Below are 17,412 nucleotides of genomic sequence, written 5' to 3' on the forward strand. Positions count from 1 at the left end.
CATCAGTCGTTTTGTCAACAAATCATCCAGTCTCGATTCAAATTCTGAACTTCGTTTGCTGAAGAGCCCTTGGACTCCAGATGTCTCCTACATTTTTCGAGTATCTGAAAAACGGAAGCTGAAGTTTCAGTTAACTTGGCTCGCTCGTTTCAGTTAGTTGTCCAACTCTCCGTCTGAGGACGCTGCTTTTTGAATATTTTGCGTTCTATTCTCGTCAGAGACAGCTGGGAAAGACTGCCACTAGTGCTTGGGGAATCTAGTCACCAAACCATTCAGGAACTGGAAGGATGCGATGGATTGCTTCACAGCTCATCAACAAGCACAGTTTCATAGAAACTGCATCGTATCGGCTGAAAACTTCATTTCTGTCTCGGAGAAAAGGCATGACAATATCGTGCACTAACTAGACGCGGCGAGGAAAGCGCAGGTTCAAGAAAATCGCCAGAAGTTGCGACCAATTGTTGAGACGGTGATATTTTGTGGGCGGCAACAGCTTGCCCTTCGTGGTACCAATGATTCCGGCCCCATTTCGGTCTCGGATCCAGAACCTTCTCACATTGATGGCAACTTTCTAGCACTACTGCGGCTGAGGGCGAGAAACGGTGGCGATGTTCAGCAGAACCATCTTCTTTCTGCGGCCAGAAATGCCACTATCTTTCTTCCATCATCCAGAATGGTATTATCACCGCATCCGGGGAGCTTCTTCAGCAGTCTATTGTGGAAAGAGTAAACGCAAGTCTATCGGTGCTTGCCGATGAAACGGCGGACGTTTTGAATACCAAGCAGCTGTCTGTTTGCGTCCGCTACACTTTCAAAGGGAACTTGCATGAGGACTTCCTTGGTTTTACCCCAGTTTCTGATTTGACTGGGCAAGATCTGGCTTCATCAATCCTGCAATTTCTCGAAAGTCTTGGTCTTAATCTAAACAAGATGGTTGGTCAGGGATATGACGGTGCAGCAGCAATGAGTGGGCATTTTAGGGGTGTCCAGGCTGTTATACGTGAAAAGTATCCGAAGGTGCTTTACGTCCATAGTAGTGCGCACAGATTCAACTTGGTCTTCTCTTCTGTATGCTCTATTCTGGCGTTTAAGCATTTCTTTGGTGTCTTATCACAAGTCTGCATTTTTTACCATACTTCCCCAAATAAGACACATAATTTAATAGAGGAGATAAATAAAACACTTCCGGATTTGAAAAAAAATGCTTGAATTAGACTCTGAGAAACAAGGTGGGAGGAGGACCACGATTCCTTCGTGTGTTTTCTTGAGCTATAGCGACCATTCCTGCGATCTCTGGAAGCCCTTGAAGAGAACGGAAATGCAAAAACGACGGCAAAAGCGGCGCAGTTGCTGGACACGATGAACCAGTCGCAATTTGTTGGGTGTCTCCGTGTGGGTAATGGGCTTTTCTACCTTATACTTCTACTGTTCAAGACTCTTCAGCCAGTTGACTATGATTTGGCAGCTGCATGCAGGCACATGGAAACTGTCCTTCTAAAAACAAATGAAATGCGAGGAAGTACTGCTACTGCTTTCACGTCTATTTTCGACGAAGCTCAGCGTTTTGCCAGCGACTTAGGACTGGAGATGACTTGTCCAAGAACAAGAGGTGGCCGGAGTATGCACGCAGACGATCCAGACCTTCTCAATCACTATAAAATCTCGATCTTTATTCCTTTCCTGGACCACTTCATTACCCAGCTGAAACAACGATTTGTGCTTCACCAGAAACTTCCAAATCTGTTAAATCTCAGCGTCCTTTCTCCTCTGTCGATCTAAAGGCATTAAACCTGGAGTCATTAGTTGAATTTTTTGGCGATATTCTTCCCGAGCCAGACTGTCTGAAGCAAGAAATTGAGCTATGACGCATCAAGTGGGAGAATGTTCTGGTATCAGAGAGGTCTACTTGTGCTGTGTCTTCGCTTCAGGCATGCAACACTAGCTTTTCTCCAAATGTTTTTCTTCTTCTGGCTGTTCTTGCGACGTTACCTGTTAGCACTGCTACTCCGGAAAAAATGTTTCTCAACGCTCAGAAGGCTCAAAACCTGGCTGAGAAATTCAACAGGAGAAGAACGACTGAATGGCTTAGCCCTCCTTGCAGTCCATAGGGACGTTGACATCTGCCCTGACAAGGTCATCGACATTTTTGCAGGGAAGAAAAATCGTCGCCTGGATTTCGTTTTATAGATATTCGCCCTTACTTTTAGCTAAAAAAAAACTAAAAAATATATAGACTACTTCTAGCCTACTATTTGGCTTATTTTTGCGCAAAAAAAAAAGCTTTTAGGTTTTAACTGTATTTAAATACTTGTCTTGTTTTTGCGTTACTAAAAAAAAAAAAAAAAAATAAAAATAAAAAAATAAAAATGCCCCTTATAGATACGAAAGTTTGCCTAGTGGACGCGTTCTCGTACGCAAGGGGCGGACTAACGGTCTCGAGCTGACGTAATGTTGCTCGAGGATGTTATACAAAGTCCCCGGGATAAAATCGGGTAACCCCCCCCCCCCCCCCGAACAAAAATCCTGGATACGGCCCTGGTTTTCTAGAAGTTAGTAAATAGTTATACAAATATTTTAGCTGTTTTTATTTTTAATTTATTTATATCTTCTTTTATTTTGGCTTTGAATTGAGCCCAAAATAAAAGAACCCCTTTTGCCAAAAGGAGACGTTAGGTACATTTAGCGCTTTTCCCTCTTCTTTTTTAAATAAATAATAACAAAAATCATGGCTATTCCCCTTTTTACATTTTTACTGTAGCCATCATCTTCACTAATAATTTCACCCAAGGGACACTATTCTCTTAACTGATTTCCACGTTACCTTTTTCCCCTATATTTATTCCATGTCTAAGTGACTTAATCTTCTTAACATTAATTTTCAAACATATTAACACCAACATTGCTCCGAGATAACAAATATCACAGCCCCCCTTAACAAATATCACTTTCGCATTAAGTGATGTCTAGTTCGAGCCCAGTTATACCGTTTTGCTAATGCAACATATTTTCTCCCTAGAAACAGTAGTGAGGGAAGCAGCTAGTGACGACGAAAGTGACTTCGAATTCAACCCTACTGATGATCAAATTATACAGAGAGAAGAAGAAGAAGGAAGTGAGATTGTTCAAGCGAATTTTTTTTCTAGCAACGTTGCTACTTCCGCCTTAGGTGAATGGGAAAAACATACTAAGGTTAGTTTTCATTTATCGAATATTATTAAGCATTTTTAGTGTTATTTGCTACTTGCGTGCAGGGGAGAACTGATGGAGAATTGATGCCGCCTTCTCTTAAATATTTCTCACGAAAGTAAGGAGTTTCATAGGAAGTAGGTCTTTCCATATGCACCATTATGTTGAAAAAGCTCTCTTTAAATCAAGATGCGGAACACTCAGAAAAATTACCCTGCTTTTCTTTTTCAATTATCCCACGATATATCAGGGTAGATTTAAGGAAGCCATGGATTTTTATCATTTTTCTTTCTAAAAAAGGGATCCAAAGGGCTGTTTTCTAGAATCTAAATGAGGGGTTCATTCGGGTGTTCTCTTAGAATTATTGGGTGACCAAACGAAAAAAATATATTTTGAAGCATCAGGAAAAGGGTAATCCCTCTCCTTTGGGTCCCCTGAAAAAGAGTAGTTTCCAAGAAAATTATTTCCTGAAATATTTCGTCTAATAAAACAGAAGTATAGGGAACCTGAAGAAAATTAGGATCTTGTAATATCAAACAGTTCGTGGTAACAAACTGTAAGTAAGGAGCAACCCGGCTCAATAGTAACCAAAACTCTAAAAATGAAAATCAAAAGTAAAAAATCAAAACCTTGCACCAAACTCCTAATAAGGGGCTATCATCTAGTCCAATGTAGTACTGTAAGTAATCTAGCAGTTCAATCCACGGAAAGGTCCAGAAATTATGTCTTTGAGGATGACAACCCCCCCCCCCCCTGCTCCAGGGAAAGGATTGTAATTTATGCCCTGGGGGCACATAAGGTTTTTTTTTATAGAAAGCGTTGTCCAGTCCACTGAAAAGTACTGTAGCTAACACTTAAGCGCAATATGATATCCAAACAAAATAGGAAAGTGAATAGTATGAGATTTGTGAAATAGTGTTTAGAAAAAAGCATCAAAACATGGATTTGTGTTGTTTTTTGTTCTTCGTTTTATGAAGAAAAAAAAGCAATACTATGGAAGATGAAATTAATAAGAAATGTCAGAGTTGTCATGAAAAATATTAAGTTGGATATTTACATCAAGGATATTTACATTTTACATGGTACCATGTACCATGTACCATTTTATTTTTATACCATGGAGGTAAAAAAAAAATTAATAACGTAATGAACAAAAATACGCAGCGTTAAGTACCATGTATGATCTCTAGAATCTGGTGACGTGTGACTTGTAAAACTTGTAAAAGGATTGTTTTCTGTTTTTTTTTTTTTTCATAAAGCTTTGACACTGCAATTTTTGAAATTGCAATACTGTTTTGAATAAAATATATTATGTTTATATAGTGTATGTTTCATTTTCAGGGATTTGGATCTAAAATGATGACAAGACTTGGCTACGTTATGGGCTCAGGTTTGGGAAAAAGTGGAGAAGGACGAACAGAACCTGTTGAAGCCATTGTCTTTCCACCTGGAAGATCTTTAGGTTGGTTATATATATATATATATATATATATATATATATATATATATATATATATATATATATATATATATATATATATATATATATATATATATATATATATATATATATATATATATATATATATATATATATATATATATATATATATATATATATATATATATATATATATATATATATATATATATATATATATATATATATATATATATATATATATATATATATATATATATATATATATATATGTGTGTGTGTGTATATATATATATATATATATATATATATATATATATATATATATATATATATACATATATATATATATCGGCGGTGTAAGACTATAAAAATTTTGCGCAATTAGGAAGTTTCTGCTAAGATTGTGAAGATTAGAGTTTGCCTTGTCTAATCCATGTATAAGACCATTAGAAGGGACCACCCCATTCTATCTTTCTGAACCAATAGGAATACTGAGCCTGTAATGGGTATTGTTTCTATGCTAAGAGGAATAAGGAAACTAAAACGGTGTTTAATTTGGTGTGAGTAGCACCATTCTCCTTATTTTAAAAAAAGTCCTAAAATGAAGTACTCTCATTGACTTTACTTGGCAATCAAGTCATGCCACTATACCTATGAAGACAGGGGTTTACTATAGTCAACATTTTAATACTTGTTGATGGCTCGAGGTTAATGCTTTTCAACCATTTATGCATTTTTGGCCTCTTTATTCTGATATCACTGTGATTAAGACGCCATCTGTAAATCTTTGTTGATTAATGTTTCAGTGGAAGTTTTGCATTGCACCATAGAATAAAGCTTTTAAGGGAATCCTCATCCGAAGAAAAACCGAAACAATAAAAGAAATAGCTTTTGTTCTCTGCTTCTCTGGCTTTTAATGTTTGTAAAATTGCGCGTAAATAAAATGATGATACTACTACTACTTTCAACTCATAGCAGCACCAAGCCGCCTGAGGCCAACACAACTACGCACGCTCCTCATCCATCATATTCTGTTCAAATTTCACTTAAATCATTATTTATGTCCTCCCCCCGCCCCAACTGAGGACGACCTACTTTCCGTTTAGCAATAGACGGTCGGCCGAAAAGGACAATCTTCGGCAATCTGTCATCCTTCATCCGCAGAACGTGCCCTAGGCACCTTAACCTTTCTCTCATTATGATCCTAGAAAATGGGATTGAACTGGACCATAGTTTTCGTACAGCCTACTGTTTGAAATACGGTCAGTCAGCCGGGTACCCTGGGGAAAAAAAATGCAGTAAATTACATAACCATTTATTTTTACACTATAATTAAAAAAAAAAAACAGTAGAAAACGCTGAATATGAAAAATTTAAAGTCAATGCCCCTTGAGAAGCAGAGACGCTGCCGCTACTTAACCAGCAGAGTAAGTGGGATATTGTGTTCCTTTTTATCTGTTTTACTAGACAGTCATTAAGTCCACTTTAGCATCTCACTATTGTCAGGTGTTTATTTCGTTTTTTAATGACATAGGCTGCGAAATGTTAAAGAAAAACTTGCATCGCCTGAATGAACTTTGTCTTGTCTGTCTCAATGCCTTCGGGGAAGAAGGTATGGGACCAGTTTTCGATTTAATAAACCCTTGACTTGTTGCGAAGTGGCCGAAAATAAAATATGCATGGAACATGGATGCACCCGGAAGACCCACGTTTTTGTAGGGAGGAGGGGATTACTGACTTACATAAATCTGTTAAAAAAGGTATTTAATCACAACAATTACTCAAATACGATTATAAAACACCAAATCGTTTTTTAACATTTATTTTTCCAAGTATCAAAATAAACAATTAAGTATAACAATTAACAACTAACAATTAAGTATAACAATTAAGTTGCAAGTAAAATAAACAATTATTTTGCCAAGTATCAAAATAAACAATTAAGTTTGCTGAAATGTTGTTTTTTATAGTATTTAGGAAACTTTTGAATATTAGATAGCTAATAGAAGGAAGGTGTTCTAGTCTACTAACACACACTGTCTCTGCATGTTAATCCCCTGCATGCCAGTGTTCTTAGCAGCATACAGAATATCTTTAGTTTGTCAATAGCTGTAGAAACCACCTTATTTTGTTGAAAATCTAAGTCTTTTTTACAAAAAAAGAAAAATTCACGAAAACAGCAATACACCGAAACTTTTTTCTCAAAATAGTAAAGCCACGCTTTCAGGCTCAGCGGGTTCGAACACGGGCTGTTTTCGTCTAGTTTCGAGTTTTTTGTCTAGTTTCAGCGGGTTCGAAGTTTCAACCCCGTGTTTGATGCACTAGATGCACTGATGCACAACGCTTGTTGCATTAGACGAGAACAACCCGTGTTCAAACCCACTGAGCCCTTAACAACCTGTTTCCAAACACGGGTTGTTCTCGTCTAATGCATCAAGTGTTTTCACAAAGTGGGTTCTTAAGGAAAATACGGGATTGAAACTTCGAACCCGCTGAGACTAGCCAAAACTAGACGAAAAACTAGAAATTTGAAACTAGATGAGAACAACCCGTGTTCGAACCCACTTAGCCTGAAAACGTGGCTTAAAATATTCCAATAACCAAAAAGACAAAAAAATGTTAAAAAGCAAAATTGCCTTGTAATAATTTAATCTTGTCTTTGTTTTTATATAACATTAAATACGATAATGCATATTATTTGATCGTTTGATTGGCCTTCAGTTCATTTAGAGATGATCCAATTTGTTGTTTCCTGTTTCTTTATTTTCTCATTGTCTTTTTCAGATCGTTGTATGGAAATAAAAGAGAAAGCAAAGGGGAGATGCCTACTAAGTGTAGAACAGCGACTGAAGCGACAAAAAATAAAAGCAGAAAGACAAGACAAACAGTTTATTGATGAACAAACTGCACAGGAAAACCATTTTCAATCCCTTTTTGACGTTTTAAACGCAAGAATGAGTTCTGGAATTCAAGGTTGGCCATTTTTGTATTTTTAACCATGGTAAAGAACAAATTACGGTGTTAAAACTGGTGCTAGTAACGAAAAGAAAATCACTATTGCTATCTAGCTATTTTTTCTTATTTTGAAAAAAGAGAAATTTTGAATTTTTTCAAAAATATTTTTTCTTCTAAAACTTAATTTTTGTAGAAGTTTATTTTCTTTAGTCTGTAGAGCATAAGAACCTGAGAGAGGACACCCAAATTGGCCAACAAAACTTGAGATGTATATATATATATATATATATATATATATATATATATATATATATATATATATATATATATATATATATATATATATATATATATATATATATATATTTAACTAGCCTAGTTTTAAAAGCAAATAATCTGTATCCCCTCAAAAAAATTTAAGGTTGAATCCAAAGAAACTAGAAACTTATGCCTTTAATTGAAAGCCAAATTTTCAAATTTAAATTCAACCTTGTATTGACTATGATAAATTCTTAAACCACATTGGCCTGACATCACATAAAGAAAGAAAAACAAGCAAAATTGGTTTTTTTATAGGCAAAATTAAGATACTTAAAAAAAGATAATATTTCGAGAGGACAAACGCCTCTCTTCTTCAGCGCGAAGAGAGGCGTCCTCTCTTCGCCCTCTCGAAATATTCGCTTCGTTTTTTCAGTATCTTCATTTGGCCTATAAAAACCCCATTTTTGCTCGTTTTTCTTTCTTTATGTGTATTGACTATCTGATTCCCATGGGTAACGACGCACCGTCAGTGACGCTAGTAGCTTTTAATTTCTATTAAAACTTTTTTCTATTTTAATTTCTGTTTTTGTTTACTCTTTGTTGCCTACCCTAAGCTGTTGCATATTTGTATTTTCGGGTACTTTAAAATATAGGAAAGAATAAAGATTGCAGAGTTCTATTACCATTAGGCTTACTATTTTAAAGGCAAATAAGGTACTTAGCTTGCAAAGATCTCCCCAAATTAACTTATTCCTACGTTACTGTTTTTTCACGTAATCACTTTCTTCATATTTTTTTTTTGCTTATTTGATGGCATTATATATATTTGAATTATTCCGCTGTGTAATATACTCCGGACAAGATAAAGCCTAAGGAGGGTTATGTGTATTTTCTTAATACACCCTTAGTTAGTCTAAAAAAAAAAAAAAAAAAAAATCCAATCTACTTCATGAGGCCAGGATTTTAATCTAAAATAGTTCCAGAATACCAAAAAAAAGTAGATACTAATTGTCAGCCGTATTCCAACAGATAACCCTTATCAAAGTTTTCTAAATATCCTACTTTTGCTCAAGTCTTCAGAATCTAGACTGTCAGTGCTACTAATATTTTTTAACACTAGGTGATCACGAAGACCCTTGAAACCTCCGAAAGACTGGAGTGTAATTCACGTTTTTATTTTTAATAACCCTCTTTACTTGTTTTTGATAGGTTTTTGGAAAACATTTTTTAGAATTAAGGACTGTGTTAGGGTGGTACGGTGCCTTAAAGGATGACCTATCTTGTTCAGAGTAAACTTTTGCAAATCATATCAAACTATTTAGAATTGATTTGGTTCTCTTTCCATAACTTGTACAGCTTGGATGAGAGATCTGAATACATGACGGGAAATCAAAAGCCAAAACTTTCTTCCGCAGGGATTTTAGAAAAATCGTAGACTTCCTTTTGTGCTGGAGATAGAGATGTTCAGTTTTAATTAGACATACATCATCAGAAAGTGTGAATTTTGTTCTTTCGACTATATAGAGCATAATTTTCTTTTTTAATTCCAGGAAAGGGCAGTCCCAAAAATGTTCTAGGATACCTACTAGGGGGGAGGGGGGTGTTCAATAAATATACCTGTACGTATAAAGCTATAGCCCAAGAAAGGGTCCCTCTAGGAGCAATCTGAGTTGGGAGAAAGAAGTTCTCTTGCTAGCTCCGGCTCAGCAAACCAAGTACCGCTAAGTGCTGATGGTGAGCGAGTGCTTGGTGACTCTTTTCTCTATTTTGAAGAACGATTGTTGTCCGCCCAAGTCGGTCGTAAGCTTGTGGGTGGGGTTGTCAGGAAGAGAGAACACAGTGGCAGAGCTCTATCGAAAAATAAGACGCCCAGAGAGGGTTTGTCGTTTGCTATATCTATTTTTCTCTTGTATAGAGGCAATGGGAACAGTGTGACCTGGGCCTTGACTCATTTCTTAGTCTTCTTATTACAATAAGAATAATAACATGCCGGAAACAGGTACATGACCTTATTTATGAACGAAGAGCTTGGTCCGAAGGGAGAAAGTATCCAAGGACACTACTTAAGTTCCGAGGTAAGGACGACTTGACTAGGTTCCTTGGTCATGCTACAATCTCCTTCGTTAATGTGTTAATGTGGACCCATTTCTATGATGGAAATTGACAAAACTCCTTCTGCCATCTAGTCTGCGTGAGAGTTTAGAAAACAAGTAAGTAAATAACTTACTATTCTGATTTTCTTTTTAGGTTCGACTCAGAAAAAAGAAAAAGATTCAACCACCAGTAAAGAGCTAAAAAAGGAATCGAGCAAAAATCTAAATTTAAAGAATTTCCAAATTTGTGAAAATATTCGGAAATGTGACAGTGAACTCAAGAGGCTACGAGAATCTCGATTGCGTCATTTAGCAAGAAATGATAAATTAGCCTCTGAAATGATTCAGAAGCAAATTGACGCTAAAGAAAATGAGTTGGAACAGCTGAAGCGATCAGAAAAAGCTGTAAGTCGTGAACAGGATTCCAGGAACCTTCAGAAGAAGTTGCAAATATTTTAAGGATACAAGTGCAAACGCAAAGTTAATTTTATATACTTACAACTAATTTCAATGGCATCAATTATTGTTTTATTACTATGTAAAATTCTAGGAAATGAGATTTATGCCTTCTGTAGAAGGTGTACACTGCTTTGTGTCGTTTCAGCCCCTTTTCATTTGACCTTTTAGGGACAGAGCGGAAAGCAAATCAACCAATGAAAGCACAAGAAAATGATTTTAACAAAAACTACTTTTCATTGGTTGATTTGCTGCCCGATTTCCTGTAAAATACCCCTAAAAATGGATTTTAGCCACGGTTTCATTTGGCTTATATGCCTGAGGTCCATGCGTATTAAACTATTTGTTAACCCTGAAACTAGCTTAAAATTGAAAACTAATTACGTTGATAAAGTTATCAATTCATAATCTAAGCAGTTGGGACAAGGCCGTATCCAGGGGGTTTGAACTCTTCCCAAAATGTTTGTCCAAATCGTAAAAACGTAACAAAAATGAATATGAATAATTTTTTTGTACCCCCCCCCCCCAAAAAAAAAATTTTTTTTTGTACCCCCCCCCCCCTCACACATACACCGAAAAAAATTCTTTTGCTTCTCCTCCCCCCCCCCCCCAAAAAAAAATCCTGAGTATGGCCCTGAGTTGGGATGATAAGAAAACATTTGAAACATATACCTCAATCTACAGCCATGCGTCTTTTGATAGCAGCGAGTGTCAAGCTAAAAAAAGAAACATATTTGCAAAAAAAGGTAAAAATAAACAGCTTAAGAAGATATACCTTTCCTTTGAAGGCAAAGTTACCTTTGGGAATCAGCAGGTTTTTAATGTTTGAATTCTCAAAGATGACAAGCTTTATCAAATTAAACTACTTTTTTCTGCTTGTTTATATTCATGGTCAAACATGTCAACACTGACGACAATGTCAAGCTGCTCTAAAAACTTTCCAATTTTTAAATAATCGAAAGAAAAATATTTTAAAATAACGGTTTTCAGGCTTGAATAAACCTATGACGGATTAAAGAGGGCAATTTTTGTTGAGGGGGGGGGGGGGTTAAGTCACGAACAAGGTCCTAATAACTCGTCATGTGTTTGTACTGTTGTTTGCAATGTTATTACTTTTTATACTTTTGGTTGTAAGTAAAATTTGTCGTGAAGGACTACTAAATGATTTGAAAATAAATCTGCTATAATAGATATGATTCTCAATAAAATTACATTGTTGGTGGATAAAATTTGAGAGCAACCGCTTATATTTCGTTACGAATTAAGTTTTTATGGCTTAATTTAGGCTCGGATAAGAGTCGCATTGTGCTTTAGCGCACAGATTTAACGTCATTTGATGAAAAACTACATTTTCGTCAATTCTTTCATGATAATATGATTCTTTTTTAATAAAAGTAACGAGATGTGACGTCAAGGAGCGATTTGACAGCTAATGCTTACTGGAATTGATAGTCTATATTGTTTGAACCTTTAATGTAGTTTTTTTAACGAAAAATTATTTGACTACATTTGACCATAATTTAATATATAGCTACCAGCCTATGTCGAATTTATCCGTGGTCTTTGATACTAAGTATTGCATAGTTTATCCGCAAAGTAAGAAATTTTGTTACTAAGTTACTGTAGTAGTTAATACTAGTTACCAATTAACTAATTTTCTACTAATCATCAAATTACTTATCTGAATAAGTAACAACTATTATGGTATTTTAAAAGTTAAAAATTTATGCATATTTAGAAATGTGTTTTGTATTAAAAATCCTGATTTATAGAAATTTTTCAACATTTACGTCTCCCAAAATTTACTATTTGGCTATTTTTTGAGGAGTAGGTGCTTTTATATTTTTGGAGGAGTTGACAAGAAGTTCTGTAGTTTCTCATTTATAAGATGCTTTTGGTTTGTAATTTTGTTCATCTTTATACTTTAAGAAGAAAAAATACCTTCCTCGACATTTTACAGTATGTATTATTTTAAGCCTTTGTAAATTAAGCATAATTACAATTAACAATACAAATAATTTCTAGCGTACTGTTTAAATGTGCTGTGTTTAGAGGTAAAAAAGCTGGTTTGCATGTGGGTTTAAATTTGTTGTCGATTTGTCAGTATTTTTGTGACTGCTATATTTATTAAAAATTGTTAAATTCAGTTGCGTTCTACTTCTACAAGAAGACTATTTGGATTAGAGGTCAATGTATAGTCCAACTCCCCAAGGCTGGTCCAAAGGACCTTCCAGGAATTATTGCCTGCCAATAATTCTTTTCTTTACTGCTGCTACTAAATGATAGTTTCATCCTTCACCCTATAGCTAGTAGCAAAGTATAGGTGAGAAAAAAAATAATCTTAATCTTAGACTGAATTACCTGTCACCTATACACATCCCTGGACACAGATGGGGGGGGGGGTATTCTCATATATCAGTACCAAGGCTTGTTGAAAGGATCCCTCCTCCCTCTTTTGGAAAATGTTCATTGCAAATTAGATTTTTCTGTGTTTTGAAATCCCAATCAAGAAAAATTCATCTGATTCTCTCCTATCCCATTCAGAGTCAGAACGATGTAAACATCGTAAACACCGTTATTTATTTGAACGTAATTTGATTTGAGGGTAATATAAGAAACTTAAACTTTTTCCAAGATCCTCAAATGCAGAATAAAATATCAAGACATTGGGGAAAATAACATGAGGGGGCAATCCTGTCCTGTCTCACACCAAAATATCCGCCACTCAGCAGACAACTCGATCTTCTCTGTCTGGTAAGGCTTTTCTTCTGTGGTGCGTCATATTAAACCTAGCCGGATTCCATTATACCAGAAATGAGTATTTACGGCTCCTGTGGAACACTTTCAAAAGCCTATGAGGGGCTCTTAAGTTTGACTCTAAAGTTAGGCCTATCTGGGCTTGTGATATGATTATTCGGAAATAATTCTTATTTTATCCTACCCAAGCCCATTTTTCTTTGTTAAAGTTGTCATTAATGTGGACATTGTTATAAACCAAATAATAGTAATGCAGTCACCATCATAAGATTGCTTTTAGCGCGTGATATGAATCGTCCGTCCTTTCTGATACGTGGGCGTTCCTAACATGGGCACCCATAAGCTGAATCTTAGGGGGGGGGGGCTTACCTGGTCAATTTGGCACTTCCAATGCTGTATAATAGAAATCTCAAAATATATTAAAATACAAGGCAGCATCGTTAAGCCCGGGGGAGGATGGAGCCCTCTCATATGGGCACCAATGGCTCCGAAAGATGGAGTAGAATCTATTAGATGTTGAGGCATTGTCTACTGATTCTTTTGGGCACCTGTCTGACTGACCGTATTTTAAGCTGTATGTAGATTGTGGTTCAACCCGGTTTCTAGGGCAATAATCATAGGCAGCGCGCCAGCGCTGCCTAAGTAAAGAACGATGTGGGCACAATGTGTTTTTTTCTCCATCCGGGCACTTCATATTGTAGGAGGTGTCATAGAAACTTCGAAAAGGGCTCATTTGATTGGAAATTAGAGTAGGTAGTGCCTTTTTTAATAGTCGAAAGTGATTGGAGGGAAACTAGCCCCCCCCCCCCCACGCCCATCATTCCCCAAAGCACATCGAATCCAAATTTTCAGATCCATTTTGTTCAGCGTAGTTGATTTCCTGATAGAAAATATCTTTTTGAGGAGGACACTCCCCCCACAACCCTCGGGGCAAGGGTTTTAAGTTATGCCCTGAGGGCATATAAGAACAATGTTGGCACAATGTACCCTTTATTATTTTTTTTTCCTTTAGAGCAGAGCACTTTATATGGAAGAGGTTGTCGTAGAGACTTCAAAAGGGGTTCATTCGATTGGAAATCGAGAGTTCTAGGGCCCTTTTTAATAGTCGAAAGTGATTGGAGGGCAACTAGCCTCCCCCCACGCCCATCATGCCCCCAAACACATTCACTCACAATTTCGAGATAGCCATTTTGTTCAGCGGAGTTGATTTCCAGATAGAAAATGTTTTTTTGAGGAGGACAGTCCCCCACAAGCCTCAGGGCAAGGTTTTTAAGCTATGCCATGGGGGCATATAAGGTTTTTATAGAAGGCGTTGTCGTAGAAACTTCAAAACAGGCTCATTCGATTGGAAAGTTAAAGGGATAGTACCCTTTTTAATAGTCGAAAATGATCGGAGGGTAACTAGCCCGTTTGAAGCTATTATTGACAAACACTAAGCAATCGCTAGAACCAAGCTCAGCTGGCTTAGACACTATTATTGGTTACCTTCAAAAAGGTATACATAAGAAGGCACAAGGTTAGCTTCTTTTATGCACTACTACTCACTTTTTTTATGCATTACTACTCACATAGCTGCTACTTCCATATATCTTCTAATAAATTTACTACCCACATAAAACATACATACGAAGGCGCTAGGCTCACTTCTTGTATGCACTACTGCTCATTAATAACTCATGTCTTCCTCTTACACCAACTCTGCGTTAGGTTGAGCCTTTTAGGTGGCCTGATAGCTCTTCCAATTCGTGTTTTGGTTGGTTCAGGAATACCATTATCCATAGCACAGGTCCTGGCGCTAGCTGTTACATTTGTTGCTACTGGTGCTAAAAGCGTTTGGGATAAGGGGGAGCTGCACCATTTGTGATGTGATTCTCCTGGAGACATGGAATCTGTTCCAGCAAGCTTAATGGGAGATTTGTTTTGCGGCAAAGCTGATCTGGGTGTGCATTGGTGATTATCAGGATTATATTGTGAACAACCAGAAATGTGTTTTCTGTTCCTTCTAATCACTGACCCCTCTTCTGTTTTCACTGTTTATGATCTTGGTTGCTCTGAATGGGCAACTACCGTTGCTGGATTCCAAACACCTTGCTGGGAGGTTTGAACACAGACACTATCCCCTACTTCAAGAGGGGCTAAAGCTTTAGCTGATTTATCGTAATAATGCTTCTCTTTCGACTTCTAACAAATACTTCGACTGGTACTATTTTCTTTTGTAGATGATTGACTGTGCATGGTAGGGTTGATCGCAACTGCCGACTCATAAGAAGTTGTGCTGGTGAAGCAATGCCATCTACAGGTATATTTCTATACTCTAGTAATCCCAGGTAGGGGCCATCACCATTTTCTGATGCCTTTGTCATTAGGTTCTTAGCAGTCTGGACTGATTTCTCAATTAGGCCATTTGACTGTGGGTTTGGATTCGATGGGCATGAATCCCTAAGGTTTTGCAAATCTTTGGAATTCTGCTTAGGAGTACTCAGGGTCATTATCTGATATGAATGTCACAGGTATTCCATATCTAGCAAAATGAGTTTTCAATTTGGTAATTACTGTATTTGAAGTTAAGCTGCTCAACTTCTCGTCTTCAAAAAAGCTGCTATGATAATCTGAAATGATCAAGAAATCCACTCCATTCTACTTGAAAAGGTCAGATGCACCCTTCTGCCAAGGAAGAGGCGGGATAGAATGGTTGATTAAAGGCTCATTCTGATTTGAAGGCATATTCTTAGCACAGGTTCTACATTTCCTAACATACTCCTCAATGTCGATGCTAAGACCTGGCCATTATGCTAACTGGCGGGCCCGTTGCTTCGTTTTTTCCACACCAAGATGGGCTGCATGCAATTGTTTTAAGATTTCAGGTTGTAACGTTTGGGGCATTACCATTCTGTCCGCTTTAAAGATGATGCCGTTTTCAGCCGAAAGCTGATGCTGAATGCTCCAATAATTGACGATGCTTGATTGGCACATTTTCCTGCAGCTTGGCCATCCAGACTCTATGGTCTTGAGAACAGAGTTCAACTGGGAGTCTTCATAGGTTTCAAGTTTGATGTCTGCCAATTTGCTGTCACTCACTGGCATGTGCTTGATGATGTGATGTACATATACACATATTTCCTCTGCAGTTTGTCATCAGTATCAGGTAAGTGCAGACTGGAGAAGGCATCAGCAACAGGAATTTCTGATCCGGGACAAAATTGTAAGTGGAGATCATAAGGCTGAAGCTGCAATATGAAGCTGCAATATGAGAACTCGAGGTGGGGCCCTGTGGATTGGATTGGCACCAATAGTCTCCAGTCGACGATGATCAGTAATGACGCTTACACGTCTTCCGTACAAGTAATGGTGAAAATGCTTGCAGCCATAGACAATTGCATAAAGCTCTTTTTCAAGTTGTGAATATTTCTGTTCAGTCTTACTCAGTGCTCGAGATGCATAGGCCACAACTTCGCCACTACAGCAAAAATAAACTCCCAAGCCATGGCCAGAGGCATCAACTTTCAATTCTACGTTTTTACTGGTATAGCCAAAGAATGATGTGTTTGAGACAATGGAAGATTTAAGTTCAGATAAAACTTTATCATGCTCTTTGCCCCAACTGAATGTGTCTTGTTTGGCAACTTCACGTAGGGTCTTGTTTTGAGTGGACAAGTTTGGTATGTACTTTCCCAGGTAATTCAGCATTCCTAAGAGGGTGAGGGGCTCTTCTCGGGTCTGAGGACTGGGCATTTGATTGATAGCTTTTATTTTCTTTGGATCAGGCTTCTTGCCTTCTGCTCCAATAATATGTCCAAAGTAACAGACATTGCTAACACGAAACTAGCATTTTTCCTTATTAAGCCTTACTGCCTTCTACAGTGCTCGACCTAGGAGGGCTTTCAGTCGCTCATCATGCTCCTCCTTGGTTCCCCCAAATACCAGGATGTCATCAATAACTATGAATCCATTTAGCCCTTCAAACGTTTCTTCAATTCTCATTTGAAACTCATCTTGGGCTGAAATTATGCCAAATGGCATTCTCAGAAACCAATACCATCCATATATGGTGCTGAATGTCATCATGTAAGATGCACTTTCAGACAGTGCAAGTGACCAATACTCAGATCGTGCATCCAGTTTGCTAAAGACAGTAGCACCATGAAGTTTTGATGTTACATCTTCTATTGTTGGTATAGGGTAATAGGACCGCCTTGTGCATTTGTTTAAGTCTACTGGATGTATGCATAGTCGAACATTTCCATCTTTTTTCTCTACCAT

General features: G+C 37.2%; 1 protein-coding gene across 1 annotated transcript in view; it reads left to right on the forward strand.

Annotated features, from left to right (window-relative positions):
- Positions 1-12,413, forward strand: part of LOC148941108 (zinc finger CCCH-type with G patch domain-containing protein-like) — a 73,610-nt gene extending 61,197 nt beyond the window's left edge. The window contains exons 7-10 of the mRNA XM_089103818.1: positions 3,017-3,189; positions 4,528-4,648; positions 7,415-7,603; positions 10,094-12,413. Of these exons, the coding sequence (XP_088959944.1) occupies positions 3,017-3,189; positions 4,528-4,648; positions 7,415-7,603; positions 10,094-10,398 (788 nt within the window). The 3' untranslated portion in view covers positions 10,399-12,413. The remainder of the gene's footprint in view (positions 1-3,016; positions 3,190-4,527; positions 4,649-7,414; positions 7,604-10,093) is intronic.
- The last annotated feature ends 4,999 nt before the right edge of the window (positions 12,414-17,412 follow it).

Source organism: Artemia sp. Qi Xiang Cuo, chromosome 18 (genome assembly GCF_049724085.1).
Source record: "Artemia sp. Qi Xiang Cuo chromosome 18, ASM4972408v1, whole genome shotgun sequence".
In the NCBI taxonomy this organism is placed as follows: Eukaryota; Metazoa; Arthropoda; class Branchiopoda; order Anostraca; family Artemiidae; genus Artemia; species Artemia sp. Qi Xiang Cuo.